Source organism: Tinamus guttatus, unplaced genomic scaffold, assembly GCF_059628265.1.
Source record: "Tinamus guttatus ecotype Peru unplaced genomic scaffold, ASM5962826v1 Tinamus_guttatus_pri_ptg000083l, whole genome shotgun sequence".
In the NCBI taxonomy this organism is placed as follows: Eukaryota; Metazoa; Chordata; class Aves; order Tinamiformes; family Tinamidae; genus Tinamus; species Tinamus guttatus.
Window position 1 is genome coordinate 4,633,790 of NW_028288617.1, and position 18,906 is coordinate 4,652,695.

At 37.0% G+C, this 18,906-nt stretch overlaps 1 protein-coding gene across 1 annotated transcript in view; it reads left to right on the plus strand.

Moving 5' to 3' along the window:
* Positions 1 to 18,906, plus strand: part of PUDP (pseudouridine 5'-phosphatase) — a 65,208-nt gene that overhangs the window by 17,433 nt on the left and 28,869 nt on the right. Inside the window, exon 2 of the mRNA XM_088520248.1 lies at positions 8,654 to 8,872. Within this exon, the coding sequence (XP_088376374.1) occupies positions 8,654 to 8,872 (219 nt within the window). The remainder of the gene's footprint in view (positions 1 to 8,653; positions 8,873 to 18,906) is intronic.

The window sequence follows — 18,906 nt, forward strand, 5'->3', positions numbered from 1 at the left end:
GTACTAGTATGATCCAACATGGAGCTAAGGAGTAGACCTGTTCTTAATCTCCTGCCTGCCTGGATATGCCTTTCTTAGAAAAGAATTAAAAATTAAAGCATCTGTTCAACTGGGCCTGGATCCATTACCTTTAGGTATCTGATGTGTGCCCAATTTCTAGGTGGTATTTTTAGAAGTCTTCCTAAAACAAAATCCATTTTTTGTGAGCCATGGAGAGAGGCTGATGTTTTTTCAGGCTCCAGAAGGAGATCCCTCGGGTGGTTTCATGCTGAGGTGGTTTGAATCCCTCTCAAAAGTGTTTTGGGTTGAATATTAAATTTCAAAATGTCTCCGCAGTGTCTTACCAGAACTGTAGTAGATGCCTCATGTTTGTTGTTTAGGCTTCCTGATCTGTCATGTGCTGTAGCAAGTAGAGATTTTATATGATGAGAAGTAGAATTCCTGGAAAAGTCTTAATACCTCGTGCATAATCTTTCACAACAGAAACCTTGTACAAAATACATTGGTAAGATTTTCCAGCTATTAGAGGCTCTATTACTGGTATTATTAGTTTGATGCTGTATAACTGGGCATGCTTCATTGTGTATCTGGAGAGTCTGAGTATTTCTTGTAAAATTTCAGAAGTGTATTGGGAAGAAAACTGTGTGGCTGTTTAGCAGCAGGACGTGAGCTGTCATGAAAATGTGTAAAAAATGTGTAAATATTAATGAAGGCAGTGAAGGGAATGCCGTTAACAGCTGTTATTGCATCCTGAGCTCTGTAGGAGGCAGTCTAGTGGGAAGGGCTGCGACTGGCACAGTCTGGCTGCTGTTGAGTGGCAGTTACTGAAAGGCTTGATTTCCTGAGCGTAGGAAGAGCTGCTTTCTGCCAAAGCAGGGCTCAGGATACCTGCACACGGCATCTGCTGCTTGGGTATGATGGATGATGGATCATTATGCAGCTCTGAGTGCACTGAGGGCTGTGTGTGATCTGGGAGTCAGTCCTTGCCTCCTGCAGAGTCTGGAGATGGGGAGTGGGGGGAATCCTTGCTGCCGCAGCATGAGGTTTTCCCATGCCCTTTGGAAATGCTGCATCCTCCGAACCGCAGCTCCGCAGGGGAGGAGCAGGTCGTGACTCCGGAGTCCAAGACTTCAGAGCTCTCTGGCACACCTGGTTCAAGGTCCACGCTCTGCACATGGTGTTGGATGTACTTCACATTTTGTATCTGCCCGGTGCCTTTGAGATTTCATACAGTGTTTTCACATAAAGCCCAAAAAAACATGTTCAATTTTCTCTGTTGCATGTGCCCCATGAACCTCAGAGGTTTGACTCTTTTCTGTATTTTAGAGATACTATCATTGAATCTTGCAGTATTTCTGAAACTTTTTTTCTCATTGTTAGCCCACAATTAGCCCACAATTAGATTTTCTCTTTCTTGGAAAACCAAGCGCACACTTAGTACATTTGGTTTTCACCACAGAGGAAATAATGCATCAGCAGATTTGCTTCAAATTTTTTAAACACTCCCAATAGAGAAGGGAAAGATTAGTTCTATTAATCTATGTTTTTTGAGTTTTTTTTTTTACTTCCTTTTTTTGTAGTAAATGTTTGACAAATTGCTGCAATTAAGTTTAGAACATTTTCCAAAGCCACATTGGAAAAATAATATTTCTATTTTCTCTTAAAAGTCACTCTGTCTTTTGAATTATATCCACTGTTTAGAAAACTGACTGAGCTATTTGGACAGTATTCCAGGAAGTGATTTAGAAACTTGTAATGCTGAAAGTCAAATGAGTATCCAGCTCTCCTAAGTCTTTAAAATATATTTAATCTTCTTTTGGGCCAGCAAAATCTTGCTGGCCCAAATCAGCAAATCAGGAAATCAGTATTTGAGGAGAACTATGATGTGCTAAAGATAATTTTATTTTTGATCTCATTTTGGGCTTTTTTGAGCAGAGGAAGGTTCCCTGCCTTCCCTTCTCTCCTGCCAGCCTTTGTGTTGTTCTGTTTTTAATGGTTATTTTAAAGACCTACATGAATGCCTAACAGAGCAAAGAAGTCAGGTACTGCAATGCAGTTACTGGCACTTGTTATTTTTTCAACTAATGAGGGTATGCACATGAGTGATGTTTAATCAGGAGATAGTTTGAGTGATTAATATCTTATATATTATCTTATTTTATATATATATATATATATATATATATATATATATATATTATTCAGGTTTCCTGATGCCCCAGTAGACTCCCTTGCTTTTGCATGTGCAATTCTGTATTAGAGGCCAGATATTTATGTGTAACTCCACATTAGAATAGTGTTAGCATGACTTATTCTTGAGAGCTTTCTTTCACTTCCCTGTGATTTTAAAAAGAAGGACAAGATGTATATGTGAATGAGAGAGCATTCAGATATGTTTCCTGTACTAATGTAAATCAAGAGGCATTTGAATTTGTTGAGATGCTTCTTCACCTCCCCCATAGCAGTAAAACGTTTTTTACATATAAAATGAGAAATTAGCTTCCAATATAGCTGCCATAGAAGAATTCTCCCAGAAATATAAGCCCGAAGGGACAAATATGTGATAATCCTTTGGGAACAGTTCTTGAAGCTACTTGGGGCACTAAACATATTTTCCTTTTAAGCCTCTTAACAGTAACTTGAATACATGGTAGTAGGTCTAGTACCAGCGAACAGCAAATAGACCGATGGTGCTTTGGATGAGTTCACCAGTGGCAATGTTTCTCTGGACTTACTGAGGTAATTACTACATAGCATATTCATCTTCTTGGAGTATACTCATATTAACATTCTAGTGTAACAAGTTAAAAAAAAAGAAAAAGAAAGAAAGAAATAGATGTGCAAAAATTAAAGCTTCAAAACAAACTTCTACCTCCTTCTTACTAACATGAATAATTGATCCTGTTAGTGAATTATTCTAAATGCTAATCAAAACCATAATGATTTGTAAATCATTTCTCAATTAAACGGGAAGCATTAATTTTCTTTCTTTCTTTTTAAGCAATTATAGTCTTTTTTTTTTCCTTACCTTTAAAAAGTTATGGTTTATCAATCACATAAAGAGGTTTACCAAATAAAGCACTCTTAAAACTAGCTCTTAAAACTAGCTCTTAAAACTAGTTTGTGATTCTGAAGCAGCAGTTATTTGGTGCTTGCCAATTGTTTTAATGCAGTCTTTACCCTTCTTAACTTTCAGGTGAGAATAACATGGACATACTTGGTATAGATTATGAAAGTATGTTATTCCAAGGGACAAACATTCAGTTGAAATTCTGCAGTTGAGTTTCAGTTGATTGCTTTCATGGGTCAGTCTGCTTACAGGTTCAGCCTTCCTGGCTGAGGGCAGCAGTAGAGACCATGTGCCTGGAAAGTGAAACTTAAGGCCACAGAGTTTGTTTGAATGTACATGATCAGCGTGTCTAGATTTCTTGTCAGTTAGTGAAATGGGTGTCTCTGTAAGATGATCAAATTCAGAATTCATTTTTCTTCATAAGCAAGTTAAGTTGGAAGGAGTGGGAGGAATAATCTAGAAAGAATAACATCCTTGTTCCTTATCTCGTCTCTTTGCTAAGGGTTTTGAACTGATTTTTTAGGAATGAGCCCTTAAGCCAACAATCTCCAGGCTGGTTTTCATTCATCATCCACCACTCATCCCAGTATCAAGCACTGCCTATTCGATTTAAAATACAAAACAAGAAGAAGAAAGCACATATAGCATATAAAAATCTCTTGAAGTGTTAAAGTAGGCTTAGACACTAAAGGGAGATTAGAAGCCAAAATACTGTTTTCAGGATCATTGTTGTGTTCTGCAAAAAGAAACTTATTTTGCCTTCCTTCTCATCCACACCCTGATTCCTCCTCACTGCTGCCCTAAGTGATTCTGAGGTCAGTTATTAAACTGATGTATTTGTTAACTTCTTAGTCATCCTAAGGCTCTTAATGTGGGCTGGCATGCCAGGTTCTTACAGAAGGAAATTGTGATGGTAGGAAGAGTGGAGAATGAATTATGCAGCATGTGTTATTCAATGGAAAAGACTATTGCTCCTCGAGTAACTGATTTTTACAACCCTTCCAGATTTTTTTTTTTTTTTTTTTTGGATAGTGGTATCTTGAATCATTTGCTAGGTCAGGAAGATGTTCTTTGTTCCTTTTGAGCTTTACTGTCTGAAGGTCAGTGCGTTCCCAGCTTTTTCATTTTTTTTTTTTTTTCTCTCCACATACCATGAGCACCAGCAGGTTCTTGAGAGCTTTGTGTCTGGTTGCTGTGGATTATATCTTGGCAGTGGCATTTCCTAGCTCCGTAATAGCTTACAATACTGTTCAGAAATATGGCTCGGGCCCTACTCTTTGCTCACACTATCAGTTCTACGGACCTTTCAGTTCTTTGTTTGTGTGATCAAACAAATTCAGAGTCTGTACAGCCTGTGGGGAGTGCTTAATGTCACCAATTGAATGACAAAAAGCAAACAAAATCGTCCACTTATATAATTATATTTCTTTTTAATCATATTTGCCTCTTGGTAATGAGCAAATGAGTAATTTGAATGCGTTCTTGCACTCTTGCATGTACCGACAGAATTAAAGGAACATTGTCAGAGACTGATAGTAAAACAAAAAGTCATTGTAATCTGTGTTAAATTCAGTATTGATAGTGACAAATTCTAATGAGATTTCCTCATTCTTGGGCCAAAATCCTGTTAAGAATGATCATTTGTATTTTAAATTTCTGAATTGAATACCAAAAACAGTTCTCCTTCAAAAACTTGCTGAGTTTAAACATCCATCATCTGATTCTGACTTTTCAGAAAATGTTGAATACATGTGATTGAAAATCTGTTTAGATTTTGCAACCATCTTTCTTCGGGGGAACTTGGAGTAGAAATGGGACAGATTATTCAAGCAAAGAGGAATTCAGAATAGCTAGGATGAGCTTTCATGTCTACTGGCTTTGCATCCTTAATAACATGGACATTATTTTAGAATTTATAATAAAATCAAAATTTAAATAATATATGAATTCATTTATAATACATTAAAAAGGTGTTTACATAGCTAAAAAATCAGGTACCTGATTCATTCATTAGATCATAGTTTTTGATCTTGTGCCAACTTCTTGATGTGCAAGTGATAAAGCTGAGATTTAAATTCTACTTTGATTGCCGTAGTCCTAACCTAGATAAATTTTCACTTCTGATTCTGACTCTGCCATGATTTGAGCAGATCAAGCAGATCAACACTCAAGTTTTACACTATGGTCTGATGCCAGGTTACCTTTAGGCTTTTGTGTTCGTGCTTCAACATATTTTTATTCTGGATCACAAGTTGAGCAATCCAGCGCCTCTATCATTCTTGTCACTTTGTCTGTATTTATTGTGACTTGGTTTTATACACTGTAAACAGCACCAGTGGAGCTGCCTGTTCTTTTTACACACGAGGAGGCTTGCTATAAAAATTACTGTGAGATGATATGAGGCAAGGGAATGAGTATCACTCATTGCCAGTGCAGTGCAGTAAGTGGATGGACAGTACGTCATGCTGATGATGTCCATGTAAAAGATATATCAAAGAATGAGAGCTGCAAAGATGGAGAATATTTTGAAAGGTGCAAGAGGATATTTACTGCAAGTAGCAGGAACTAAGAAGTCTTCTGCTTTTCCTTCCAGCTGTTAGAACAGGCCACTGCCACACGCATGTTTCTGTGTTGTCAGCATACGTTTTTAATGAGATTCCCAGCCTGGTGGATTTGCTTAAATGTATGTGTACTTTTTCCCCCCATTCCCCTGATTTCTGCTTTTATGGATGTGTAGTGGGACATACATACTTGAGCAAGTGTCTATAACTATGAAGAATTTTTCCAAACTATAGCTTTAGGTACAGTAAGAGTCATACGCTCCTTAATAATGAGGCAATAAGGCTTGACAAATCTTTTATCACCAAATCATGAGAATGAAATTGTCTTTGTTTCTCAAGAATTAAATACCTAATATTTTGCAGGAGGTAATGAAACTCAAAATGATGATAACTTTTGAGTCTAAATGTTGCAACTTTAGGCAGAGTGGAAGAAGTGATCTCCGGGTAAGAAAAGTCTTGTTTTTTGTAAGCAACTTTTTTATCAGGTAATTAATGAGTGAAGGGAAGGAAATAAGGTGTTTTGAGATCTGTTTGAGATCTGCTCATGACTCTGAGCAGTATCAATACAGTTGCTCACATGAAATTTCTGCAGTGATTTCTTGATCAGCACTGTGGGATCTAAGTTCAGACATTATGTGAGTGTGATAAAAAAAATAATTATTTGGGTAGATTTCAGTCAGAATTGTTCATGAGTACTATTTAGTTTGCAAACTGCAACACCGCCTAGCAGATTGTTTTTATGCTGACAATTTGAACATTATTAAGAATTTCCTTAAGAAGAAAAGATGTCAGTACACAAGTCTGACGTGGTATTTAAAATGCAAGAGGCTATTTAATTGAGTGTTTTTAGCTGCATAGTTAAATCATTCACTTTTGGATAGATTAGCACAAAATTATTTAAGAACTCTGTTGAATTTGTCATGCTCTACAATTATGCTGTTGCTTCCTTGTTTTGTTTTATTTCGGCTTAGTTGGTAATCGTTACTGCCTCAGATGAGGATTAATCTTCAGTTTCAAATTTCAACTTTGGGGAAGACGTTTGTGTCCTGCACCTGGTGAATGTGAGATCTAAAAGAAAAATCAATGCATCAGAAACAAGGAAGGAGAGAACTGTGAAATTGTAAGCAATGCCCTGTCAACTCCCCCCAGCTTGCTGAGGGAGAACCACCTGGCAGCATCAAGCTAAGAGGCTTTTCTTTTTTTTTTTTTTTGTTCTTTCCTTCTTCCCTTCTTGTCAGCTTGACACTTTTCAAAGCCAACTCTCATGTGTTTCTGCTGATTCAGAAGAGTGCTCTGATATATTTCCTGGGCTTTACAGGTCTCCAGGATTGCTCTTAACTTTTTTCTTAGGAATATCTCTTTGAGAAGCACAAGCAACAGTAGTACAGGTGTGGTGTTTTCTTTGTTTTGTTTTGTTTTGTTTTTCTTTCATGTTTTATCTGAGACTGTTGTGATCCACTAGGCTGCCTGTTAAACAGTGCAGAGAGGTAATCTGGATCTTCAGCAGATCCTTTGGCTCAGCTTCCCTTCTGGTTACTGTGGTGGAAGGTGGTCAGGAGCGCTCTGGCAGGCGGCAGTGTCTTCTGTACTGTTGTGTGTTCACATGGTGCTAGGTGAGATGATGGCAAACAGCCCATATGTTTCGCATTTGATTTCAAATCGGAGCCATCTGCATGTGGATGGGAGGACAAGGAGATTTCTGTGGTTGAGCAGTGAGTGCTTGTCAGAGCTCAGGGAGGATCTTCAGGTACATTGTAATCAGGGACAGGCTCTACCCTTTCTTCAGTCTTTTCCCTTCACAGTATCTGTGTGTCTATCTTAAGCTTGCAGCTTAAAGTCTGTCACCCAGCTCTTCGGAATTCAGGAAATGAGACAATATGCTATTGGATAATTTCAGTTTTTATTTTCCCTCTAATAATTTTTCCAAGGCAAAGGATATATGAAGTCTCTAATCTCTCTGAAGATATCCCATTAACAAGGACTACCTGGTTTTCTCGTATTTTTTGCCTTTTACTGTGAAAGTGGTGATATTGCTTTTAAAGATACAGGAAGCAAAGAAATGCCTCCTGTATGATCAGTAACAAATCCCTCCTGTATGATCAGATCCTGTATGATCAGTTAAAGGAGATGTCACTTAAAAAGACAGAAGAAAAGAGGGATGGATAGAGTGGTTCAGGAGTTCAGGATCTCTGTTACTTTGAAGGCAGACTAAAAGGTCAAAGATGAAGGGACTTCTTCAATGCCCTCCTCCCCTTTTGGTTTCAAATCAAATGTTATTGACCTTCTTATTTAAAGATTTGTCTAGAGGCAAGACAGAGAGGATTGTTAGCTTCCATTTTTGTTTTGTTTTGTTTGTTTGTTTTAGTAAATGAGTTCAAAAACTGATTAACCTTTCACATAGAAACTAAGAGTTTCACTGGCAAAACTGAGCCTGAAGTTTGCTCTTGGCAGAACTCCCCCTAGAAATACTAGCGGATGCATCTGCTTGAGTAGTCGCATGTAAATGCTGAGGTGCCAGGAGCACTGTAATAATGACTGCAGTGGCTTTTGAAGGCATTAGGAAGTTTCTGTTCAAAGATGGTCTTAAGTATTTAACATTATATATTAACAATAAGGAACACCATCTCCTGAGTACCAGATTTTCTTCCCCTCTTTTCCTTCTCAGACAAATAATAAGTAGAGTATTTTAATTAAGACATTGCTTTCTTACCTATATGGTAAACTGCCAATGCAAAACAGAGATGGTTAGAGAACACATCCAGAGAGTTCTTTGTTGTGGCCTGCAGTAGCCTTTTCCTAACATAGGAATGGTAGCTCCAAATATGAGACACTTATGAGGTAATCTGACAAAGTCTAGCATCCCCTCTGCAAACATGGTGAAGCACTTTTGTCTATTTCGATATAAGCTTTTGCTTCTAGCAGATAATCTGGTGGGCATCTATGTGATCTCTGCTGTAAGATTGGTTGTTCTTCTGGCTACACATTTCTGATCTTCTGTTTTATTATTGTTATTTTTTGGCAGATACTGAACGTCTCTATACGATGGTGTTCCAAGAAATCTGCGAGCGTTTTGGAAAGACATATACGTGGGAAGTGAAATCCTTGGTCATGGGTAAAAAAGCCTTAGAAGGGGCACAGATTATGCTGGATGTTCTAGATCTTCCAATGACTACAGAAGAGTTGTTACATGAAAGTAAAATGAAGCAGGAGAAAATATTCCATAGTGCTGAACTGTTGCCAGGTACACTTCCCTTCTGTATTTGTAAACTGCATTTGCTTAAATAATAACCAATGTAGAAGTCGTTAAACTGCCTTTCACATAAATTTCTCTTACAGATTCAGTTTCATTATTCTTGGTTTCACAAGTTTAACTAAAATGTGTCTTTTAGTTACCTGCTAAAGAGCTAATTGGGATACAGAAAATTTTTCTTGCACACTTGGAAAACAGCTCCTTTTTATATATCTTTTAAAGAAACAAAAAAGAACAAATACTGGGTAAATATACTTGAATTCCCTTAATTTCTTAGTCCAGCCATGCTTTAAAATATTTGTTTGCAGCTGTGTAACTTAGCAAGTTAATTTTACCTGGCTGTATGTGTAGTCTGTCTTCATGTTAAGCACAAGCACCAGCTGTACAGGTACAGGCAAATCTTTGTGGGCATGTGTTTTTTCAGGTGAGGTTTTTCTCACTCAGTTTGAGCACTGAAAGTTAGGCATGGCATGTGAGCTAGATGGTTGTCAATGGAGGGGGAGGGTTGCTCAGCTTATCCTAATACAGGTGAATTGAATTACCCTCCAAAGATGTTTATTCTGGCAGTCTCTACAATGCATTGATGATGACGCTTTAATTTTTTAGATTTTGTTAAGATGCGGTTTCATAATGCATTAAGAGCAAAGCTAAAAATATATGACATGTTAGGAAAAAATAAAAATAAACAAAATTAAAAGATATACTTTTTGGCTGCACAAGGATCTTGAGCCTTTCAGGTGCCTCCAAGTTACTTAGATAATCTTTCAAATTCTGTCTTTCCTAGTGACAGGATTGCATAAAGCTGCAAGCTTAGTTAAACTCTGTATGAAAAAAAGAAAAGTGAGGGAAGTTGATTTTGATTTTTTTTTTATGTTGGACTTATGGATCTAACTGCAGATATTTCTTTTGCAAGACAAACAAAACACCCAAGTCTATGATTAGTAATTGCCAGACAGACAGACCGGAGAAGCATTTGAGGCACTGAGATGTGTCATAGTGATGGAGCAGTACTTCACTGTAGTACGTTTAATAGTCACCATTGAATAGATACTGTGCGTCTGCTTTTGAAGGGTGTGATAATGTTGCTGAGCTGGCTTGGACAAAATTCAGAGAGGTAATAGAACTGAATAGCCGAATAAAACATTGTTTTTCAATTTTACTGCCGTCGGAAGTGAATTCCAGGCTCACTTAAGCTGGGCTACTGCAGATTTGCAAATTTTTTGCTGAGACAAGCCTATAAACACATTTATCATAGCCAGAATTGTTCAACTGATTATTCTTTCCATTCAAATACTTATGTGCAATAATTTTCTTTGAACTACATTCTGTTACAAAATACACCTTATTTCTCTTGGCCATTGTGGAAAGCAAAGTCAGCCTTGGTCACTGAAGTAAAAACATCTAACCTTTACTTGTTAGCATATACAAGATACAGGTTGAATTGCCATTTATTTCGATAAAACCAGCTTGATATCAGCTGGCAATCCAAAATGACACTAGTTATCAATTATTTAGTTTCGATAAAGATTGACCTACGCTTAAATCTGTTAACTAGATTCTTTTTTTTAATTTGGTAACTTTCCCCTGACTCACATATCTTCTGCAGATGTTAATTAATGCAATCTTTGTAGATTTATTCTACAGCCTTTTGTTGTTCTTTGATTAAGATTGGACTTTATGCAGGTATTGGGTAAGACCTGAATGAGACAGCCAAAGATGTGAATAAACAGTGGTGACTGACATTTTTGGGCTTAGAATGTTCTCTGACTAGACTGATGTTTCAGATTTGTTATGGGTAAACACAGGGAAGAGAAAATTAGTTGTCTGTATTAATGACGTAGGACAACTCCCGCTTGCTGAGCTTGTCACTGGCCGACCTTGGCAGATAATTTAGGCAGGTGAGGTTCTACATTCAAACAATTTTTACAGTTTTCCAAAAAATAAGATCCAAAGTTGGATTGGTGTAGATCAGTGCTGAATGATAGCCAATGTAGTTAAAAGTGTTACTGAAGCAGAACAGCCCTTGTTTCTTTATAGGGAGAGGAGGTCAGAGAAGGATCTGTTATGTTTCGTGCCAGTTACAGCAGTGGTAACTGCATTAATTTTCAAGTAACTGAATGTTAGGTCAGTGCTGGTTAAGGATGTGATGGAAGCTGCACGAACATTCAATTGCCAAAGCAGTGCTTCATCTTAGAGTCTGTATCATCTAATATATAACAGACATCTGAGATGTTAGTGGTTGAAAACAAGTTTGAAGATTCCAGAATGGCCGAAGTGACTTGCAATACATTAAGCTGTGGTTTCATCTACGAAGTATATATATATATACATATATATATATATCTTTTTTTTATAATTTGGAATTTCCAGCAAACACTTAGAAGTTTTTTACTGTTAGATTTAATTTTCTGAACAAATCATAGGGCAAACTAGGTTTGAGACAATATAGTAAGGAATTATCCAAGACAGTGCTGACAAAGTGACAGGGCTGCCATTTGTGCTGCTTATCTAAATATTGCTCTCAACTACAGACCTTGTCATCTGCAAGGATGATATAGCAGGCTTTCTGTTTCTGCAAATAGGGTGTTACATTTCAGTAAAGTAGATTGTCAGATGAATGAGGGCTGTAAAGGAATAGAAGAACAGAGTGGAATATATGAAACCTGCCTATGTACATTTGCCTAAACACACACTTAAGATGAATCCAGGATATACATACAGCCAGGAAAAAAAAAAAAAAAAACTTGTTGAGTTATATAGCTGTCAACAACACTTATAATTATGTCGTATGGGTTATGAAATTAATGCCATTCTTTCATAGCATTCTCTTTTTCACTCATATTACAACACAAAGCCCAGGTGCTTAAGCATCATGTGAGCCAGCGACTGTGCACTTTCAAGAAGTTTCCACTCCTGGCAGTTGCTTGGGGATAGCTGAAATATTGTTGTCAGAGTCCCTCTTCAGCCAGTGTAGGATGTGATGTGCAAGCTGCGTACAAGTTTAAGTACTAGTGGTTGTTTCTTTGTAGACACAAGGAGTTACCTCTCACAAGTAATCTCACAAGGATTACTCTCATAGCTCAATTTTAGCACAAACTGAAACCCACAGAATTTCCTTAATTCATGCCCCTAACAGTTAAACACACTTCCTTCCATGTTACCTTTTATATTCTTTGCTATTGTTGTTTAATGGAAGGAAACTCTAGTGAATCCCTGCTGGACTTTGTAAGTCTGTAACTACCAGATATTAGTCACTTACAGACTTCAAACTATTTGATCTCTGTACTAAGTCATAAAGGAGCAACCCAGAAACGTTTTTACCAGAAAACCACTGTTGCCGTTGGCAAAGGTTCTGAATTACGCTTTTATTTTCGCCATGGTCAAAGGTGTCAGGATGTCTAAAGATGGGATTATCGATTTGGTAATCAAGGAGGTTGTGAGCCACCAGAAAGATATTCAATACTCTAAATTTAGAGTAAGAAAGTGAGAAAACCAAATTCTTTGCTAGTAGTCAATTATCTTCCAAGTCAAGATATTAGTTTCCACCTCCACTTTTCTAGCTTAGAGAAAGGATAACATACCATTGCAGATAATGTCTTTAAACAATATCTGAGAACAGGAAAGAAAGAGGTGGATACAAGAGCTATGTATCTGAGGTCTCACAAGGCTCGTAGCAATTACACCAAGTGGTAGATGGCCCCACCTCTGTCACTCTATCACCATCACAGCGGCAAGGCTGACTTCACTTGAGGATTGAGGACGAGTGCAGATAATGAATAGCTCTGTGCTGCTGGGCTTGCAGCTGTTGTAGCATGCCAGGCTGCATCAAAAATATTTTTAAATCAGTTTGCGATTTAGGTGGACAGACAATTTCTCCCTGTGTTGTGAGATTTTGTTTTTCTTTGCTGTGTTCTGTGTTCAGAGACTGACAAGGTTTTAACTGTAGAATTGCTTTTATGGTCATAAAAGATTGTAATTGAATCACCCAGAAATCCAATCCAGTTGACAAGTCTCTGAATGCTAATGTTAACTTTTCTTTGATTAAAAAGAGTGATGAAATCTTGAAGATCTGAAAGTTTGGTCTGGCATTAGATTCAATACAAGGACTATAAATGATTTTACAAGAGAGGAGCAGTCTCTTTGTACAGAGGTTATATTTATCCCTACAAATTCAATTTGTTCACAGCAGGTTATAAATCGTCCAAGATATGCATAATACATGTATGTAGTTAATTTAAACAATGGACTGAGTTTTTTGGTTTCCTTTAGTCTTTTTCTCAGCAGTAAAACTCTTTATTTCAAATACAGAAGGTTCACAGACTCTCATTCTGAGTAACGTGTTATGGCAAAGTGAAGAGTACATGAGTACAGGTCTCTGAAGACCATAGTTTTGGTCATTTGGGCATTTTTTTTTTTTTTTTTTGAATCTGAAATTGCAGACGTGATACAAGTTGAGTACTGTATTTTTTCAGTGGTGGGTAGACACAGGAAAAAGGAAGAAAATTGGAATATATAGAAAATAAATAAAAAATATATACATTGTTTATCATTCTGCAGTATAAAGTTAAAAAGGAAAATCAAAAATTACCATTATTTTCCATCAAATTGAATAAGCTTTTTCAGGACTTTGGAGCATTTTATTAAATTTGGCTTCATAAGGAATAACGCCATTCGATTTATAAAATGTGATAACTTTTAAAAATACAATGGAAAACAGTGTCATAAAAGCACACAAATATTTAGACAAGGACTATCCCTGGGCAACTGTTTTAGGGCAGCATTCTTTTGGCTTCCTGAACTTTGGTCTATGTGTTTGCATTGGTCAAATATTGGGTTCTTCTGTTGCTCGGTACAACAAATCTTACCTTTATCTTGTTGATTGATTCAGTTTATTACAGTCAACTTGATTTCAGCTGAATCCAAAGAGAATGAAGAGAACACTGGTAGAAGGTTGAAATACTTTCTCCTTTTTTTTTTTTTTTTCTTTTTTTTTCCCCCAAAGTTATTAATTTCATTGGCATTCATGATTACTTGTGTTTTGAAGATGCTGATACTTAGTTAACCTTTTTTTTAGCTTGCTTAACTAAATTCAGCTTACATTTTAAATTTTTTGCACTTAATTGTTTTTTCATTAGCCAACAGTGTAACTATTATAAGTAGAATACACTAACTATTGTATATTGAATGCACTAAGCTTAACATTGAAAGAGTTGGAGGAAAGAAACCTTATCTATCTTTTTCATTATTTGAAAAGGCTGCATTTTATTTATTTATATATGATTACTTGCAGGAATAATGAATACTATTATATGTGTACAAAATGAAGAAGGTATCTTCATGGCTGAAGAAGAGAGGACCTTATTCCTTTTGATTTTTTTTTCTTTTCTTCTTTTTAGTTATGACTACTAAATGGCAAAAAGAAAAAAGAAGAAAAAAAAAAAAAAGCAATGCAGTGTTTGGGCTCACTTCCAGTAGGAGGAAGGGAGGGTTCCAAACAAGTCTCCCAGATATGTCGCTCTGTGAGAGGTGGCCTTAATTTCTTACACAGCAATTACAAGGAAGGCAGAAGTAAATGAGTTCACAGGAATTTTCACTGCATATCTTCATGGCAATGGAGTTTTTGTTGGCTGTTTTCAATGTAATCAAAGTCTTAATTTAAAAAGTCTTAACTCTATGTAGCTGTGCTGCATATACTAATGAAGCACATTTTCATGGAAGCTTCTTTTAGGTCACCTTTAAATCAGGTCCTCACTTCCCTTTTGATTGCTTTTTTCCAAAAGAAAAGTACAAGAAAGATGCATAGAAAGGTACTGTCTTCCTAATAAAAGACTATACGCAGAAATAGTAAAATACTTGTACTAGTAGTTGGATATAGTGGCGAAGTTTCTAGAGCTAGTGGGGTGGTAATTGAATCAAACAAAAATGGCTTTTGTTGTTCTATAGCTTTTACAAAGAAATAATAATAAAAACTCTAAAATGTTTTTGAACTGCTGTCGTCTTGAGCATCTCAAGTTGTTCTTCTTATGAAGCTTTTTTCCTCTACAGTTGACTTCCTCATTGTATTTGATCTTGCTATCCTACCTCGTTGTTTTTTTCACATATGCGAATGATCATTTCAAAAATTAAATATTTGTATTAAAGGTGGTTTTATGAAAAATACAAAGCTCTGCTCTCTGGAGGAGCAAGGAACAGCTTCATTCTAACTCCCTTACAGCTAGGGAAGCCAAGCGGACAGAGAACGCCAACGAACACAAGTATTCACGTACTGAAATCATGACATGCACCAGGGGAATATAAGAGAAAACCCTGAAGAAATAACCTTTCCACAACAGTGCTTTTCTATAGCTGGCTACCTCTAATAAAAACTTAGAGTAAACATAGCCTGTGACAAATGAACTGAAGCTCTGAACAGTGGGACTAAGAAAATAAGCTCTTTGAAGGGAGCACAGTTTTCAGGAAAAATAACTATATCATAGCAAGGACATAGGAGATAGGGAAAGTGTTATTACTTGCATAATCTTTAGATTATTTTTTTAGTATTTCTACCCACACATGATATGCTACTTCTGCTAAAGGCTGCAGATTATTATGAAGGTATATATTTTTTAATAAATAAATAAAAGACATTTAAACCATTACTCTATGTTTACAGCTCTTTATTTCCATTAGTTTAATATGGTCTTACTTCAGAAATTTTCAAAATCAAGAAATCTGTATCTGGAATAAGAAATTAATTGCATTTCAGTTTGCAGTTTAGAATTGCAATACAATAGAATTGTATTTGAATGACAACAGGTTAGCATTTTGGGGAAGGAAAATGGGCTTACTTATTAGTGTAAAGATTTAAGGGGGCATAAATAAAGGGCTTTGATGCTTTGATGTTAAAAGAGGAGACTCATGCTCCTTGTATTACTGTCCATCTGGAAGTGTAGCAAGGCAGGAGTGCCTGTCTTTACATTTGAAAAGCTGTTCTCAAAAACAATGGAGCTTCAGCTTTCAGTTGGCTGACTAGATTCTGGGAATAGAGCAGATATCTGTGCAGGGGCACATTTGCAGATTGATTATGTTTCCAGGTGGGTGAGGTAGTTGATACACCTATTTACTAATCTACAGATGCTGTTATCAGTAATAATTCCAGTTCCTCAAAGTTTGCACATATGACTTCACTTGGGGAGGAAAAAAAAAAAAAAAAGTCTATTGCTGATGACATTGCTGTTTGTAGAGATTATCAAAACAGCTGAGCTAGCTTTGAATGCAGTTTTAAGATGCAATAAGCAAAATATGCCAGACTTCTTGCACTGTAAGTCTTTGTAGAAACTTGTCTATTGGGGAATAATGATGCATAAAGAAAATAAAAAAAATCCCTGGACTCAGCATGTAGGATGAGAACAGGTTTTCAAGGCCTGAACTTCAGTTTTGTATCTTTGCACCTGAAGTCACAGTAAAACAACTATTGCTCTTAACAGTGGCGATGAATGTGGGGCTATTTGGAGACAGACACAAGTGTTTGCAAAAGCATTCAAGGCATGTTTTCTTTATCTCTGCCATTTATTTTCTTAATTGTAGTAAGAAGCAATGTCTGAAGGATTAACTTGGCATAGTTGGCTTTGACAGAAGCTAGAAATAAACATGTTCTATGAATTCTTCTCTTTGGAAAAATTCTCACTTTTTGATCTCATCCTTCATAAGTGATTACACTTAAATCTGTATCTTGAGCCTAACAATGTTTTAAGCATTTCCTATTTGATCATAATGAAGATATTCATTCAGATTAATTATTTGAAAAAAATAAAGAATGTATTAATGTTACTCCTAGAAAAGAAAAGCTGGTCAGCAAATTATATATAATTTCTGGCAATTTGTCAAGCGGCTGCTGTTGCCCATATGTGAAGCACTTCCTTCCCCAACCTCATGTTCTTTCCTGGCAGGAACTTCTTCATATTGCCAGTATGTCACTATTCTCTTCCTCTGTCCATTGTGCTTTTTTTTCTCCTCCTCCTTTTTAGTGTTTTCTCTCCTGTCATACCCGCTCTTCAGGTTAACCTTGGAGGTGAGGAATATGTTTGAGGGATGCTCTTTGTTTCACAGAGAGTCAGATTTTTCTTTGTTGTTTTTGTGGTTGCTCTTTCTCTTCAGTCTCTTCTGCCTTCCTTGGGCATTTCAGGCTAAAAATGTCTTAACTCTTAAATTTTCTATTAAAGTCCTTTTAAATTATTTTTGTCCATCACTGGTCTTTGAGGGTTAAAATAGTTTTCTGAATGGGTTATTTTAGTAAAAGGGCTAAAAATAACTCCCCCAAAACTTAGAATAAAAATACTCCAAAGGCAGGACTAGGAGATAAACTGGAATCAAATTAAAAGTAGTTTTGTACTGACTAGAAAGCCCTAGAAAGCACTTGATTCCCTACTGGCCAGCCGCATACACAGCACTTCTCTGTAGCTCTAGGAGCGCCTAAAGCAGCGGGCTTTGCAATTATCAGTGTTATACATATTAAAGCCATTTTAAATATGTTTGCTTGCTAGACGATATTCAAGTTGCAGTTATTTTTTTTTCAGCTGTAAACTAAAATAAAGGAGGGTGATTATATTTCTCATGTACAGAAAAGATGATCAAATGGCTAGAAATGGTTTTGACATTCCCATGAGATTAACTAACAGAGTCTTGCTATTGCCCTCTTCCTATGAAGTCGTACATTGCAAATTAAAAAGAAAAAATCTCATTAGAATGCATTTTTTATGGTAATCAGCCATTTCCCTGCAAGCATGTTTCTGACTAAACACTGAGCGTTATATTTATACCATGCATATATACAAACATGTTACTAAAATATATATATCATGAAGTCACGTATCCTGTGATTACCTGCTTGCTAAAACTATCAGTGTGACCCTTTTTTTTTTTTTTTTGTGGCTTATAATAACTTGGACTTTAAATTTGCGTTTCAGGATGTTCCTTCCCTGAACAAGCTAAGCGATGCAAGTAACCTATCGCCTTTATGCTTTGTGCTTTCCTCCTCTGGAACAGAAGGCAGAAGTGACCAGATTGGTGCAAGGAGTCTGATTTGCCTGAGACTGCTGGGAGTCAGTGGAGCAAACAGGCTGGGCCATGTGGGAAATACAAATCAGAGAAGCTGGGGAGATCAAAGAAAAGAATTGGCATGCTAGGGATTTTGTTTTGTTTTATTTTGTTTTTTATTGTTTTTTTTTAGGAACCAGAGACCAAGCATAGGTATTCTGGAAACAGGGACTAAGATTAGTTTAAAGTAGCGAGGCATGGCAAGTGGGATAAGAATTCAAGTAGCTGGAAGATAAGAATTGAACACCTCTTAGACAAATGGAGATAGTGACTGGAATGAAGTGTGTACAAACTTAGAGTCATAGAGTCGTTAAGGTTGGAAGGGACCTCTAGAGATCATCTAGTCCAACCCCCCTGCACACGCAGGGTCACCTAGAGCACGTGGCACAGGGTGGCATCCAAGCGGGTTTGGAAGATCTCCAGAGAAGGAGACTCCACAACCTCTCTGGGCAGCCTGTTCCAGTGCTCTGTCATCCTCACTGCTAATAAATACTTCCTTAAGTTCCTGTGGAACTTTTGGTGTTTCAGTTTGTGGCCATTACCTCTAGTTCTGTTGGTGCCACCACTGGAAAGGGGTCGCCCCCTCCTCCCTGCCGCCCCCCATGCCCAACTTGCATTATGTCTCTGCTACCTGATGTGATACTGTCTTGACACACACTTATGCTGCTTCAGGCACTAAAAGCTAAACTTGCTTTTGTTGTTATGAAAAGCAGTGTTCAAGGAACTCCATGCAACTGCAGCTGGACAGCTTTTATCAAAGTTAGCTAACGTGCTTTGAAAGGTAGCTTAAGTGTTCAGAATAGGCAATTTTAGGAATACTAGCCAAACACTTCATAGAGAAGAACACAGAGAAGTAGAGGCACTGAGAATTTCGGTAAGATGCTTAAATCTGTGGTAGGTGATCAAAATGGCTATTAAGCCATTGGGAATGGCACAGTTGGGAAAGAGCA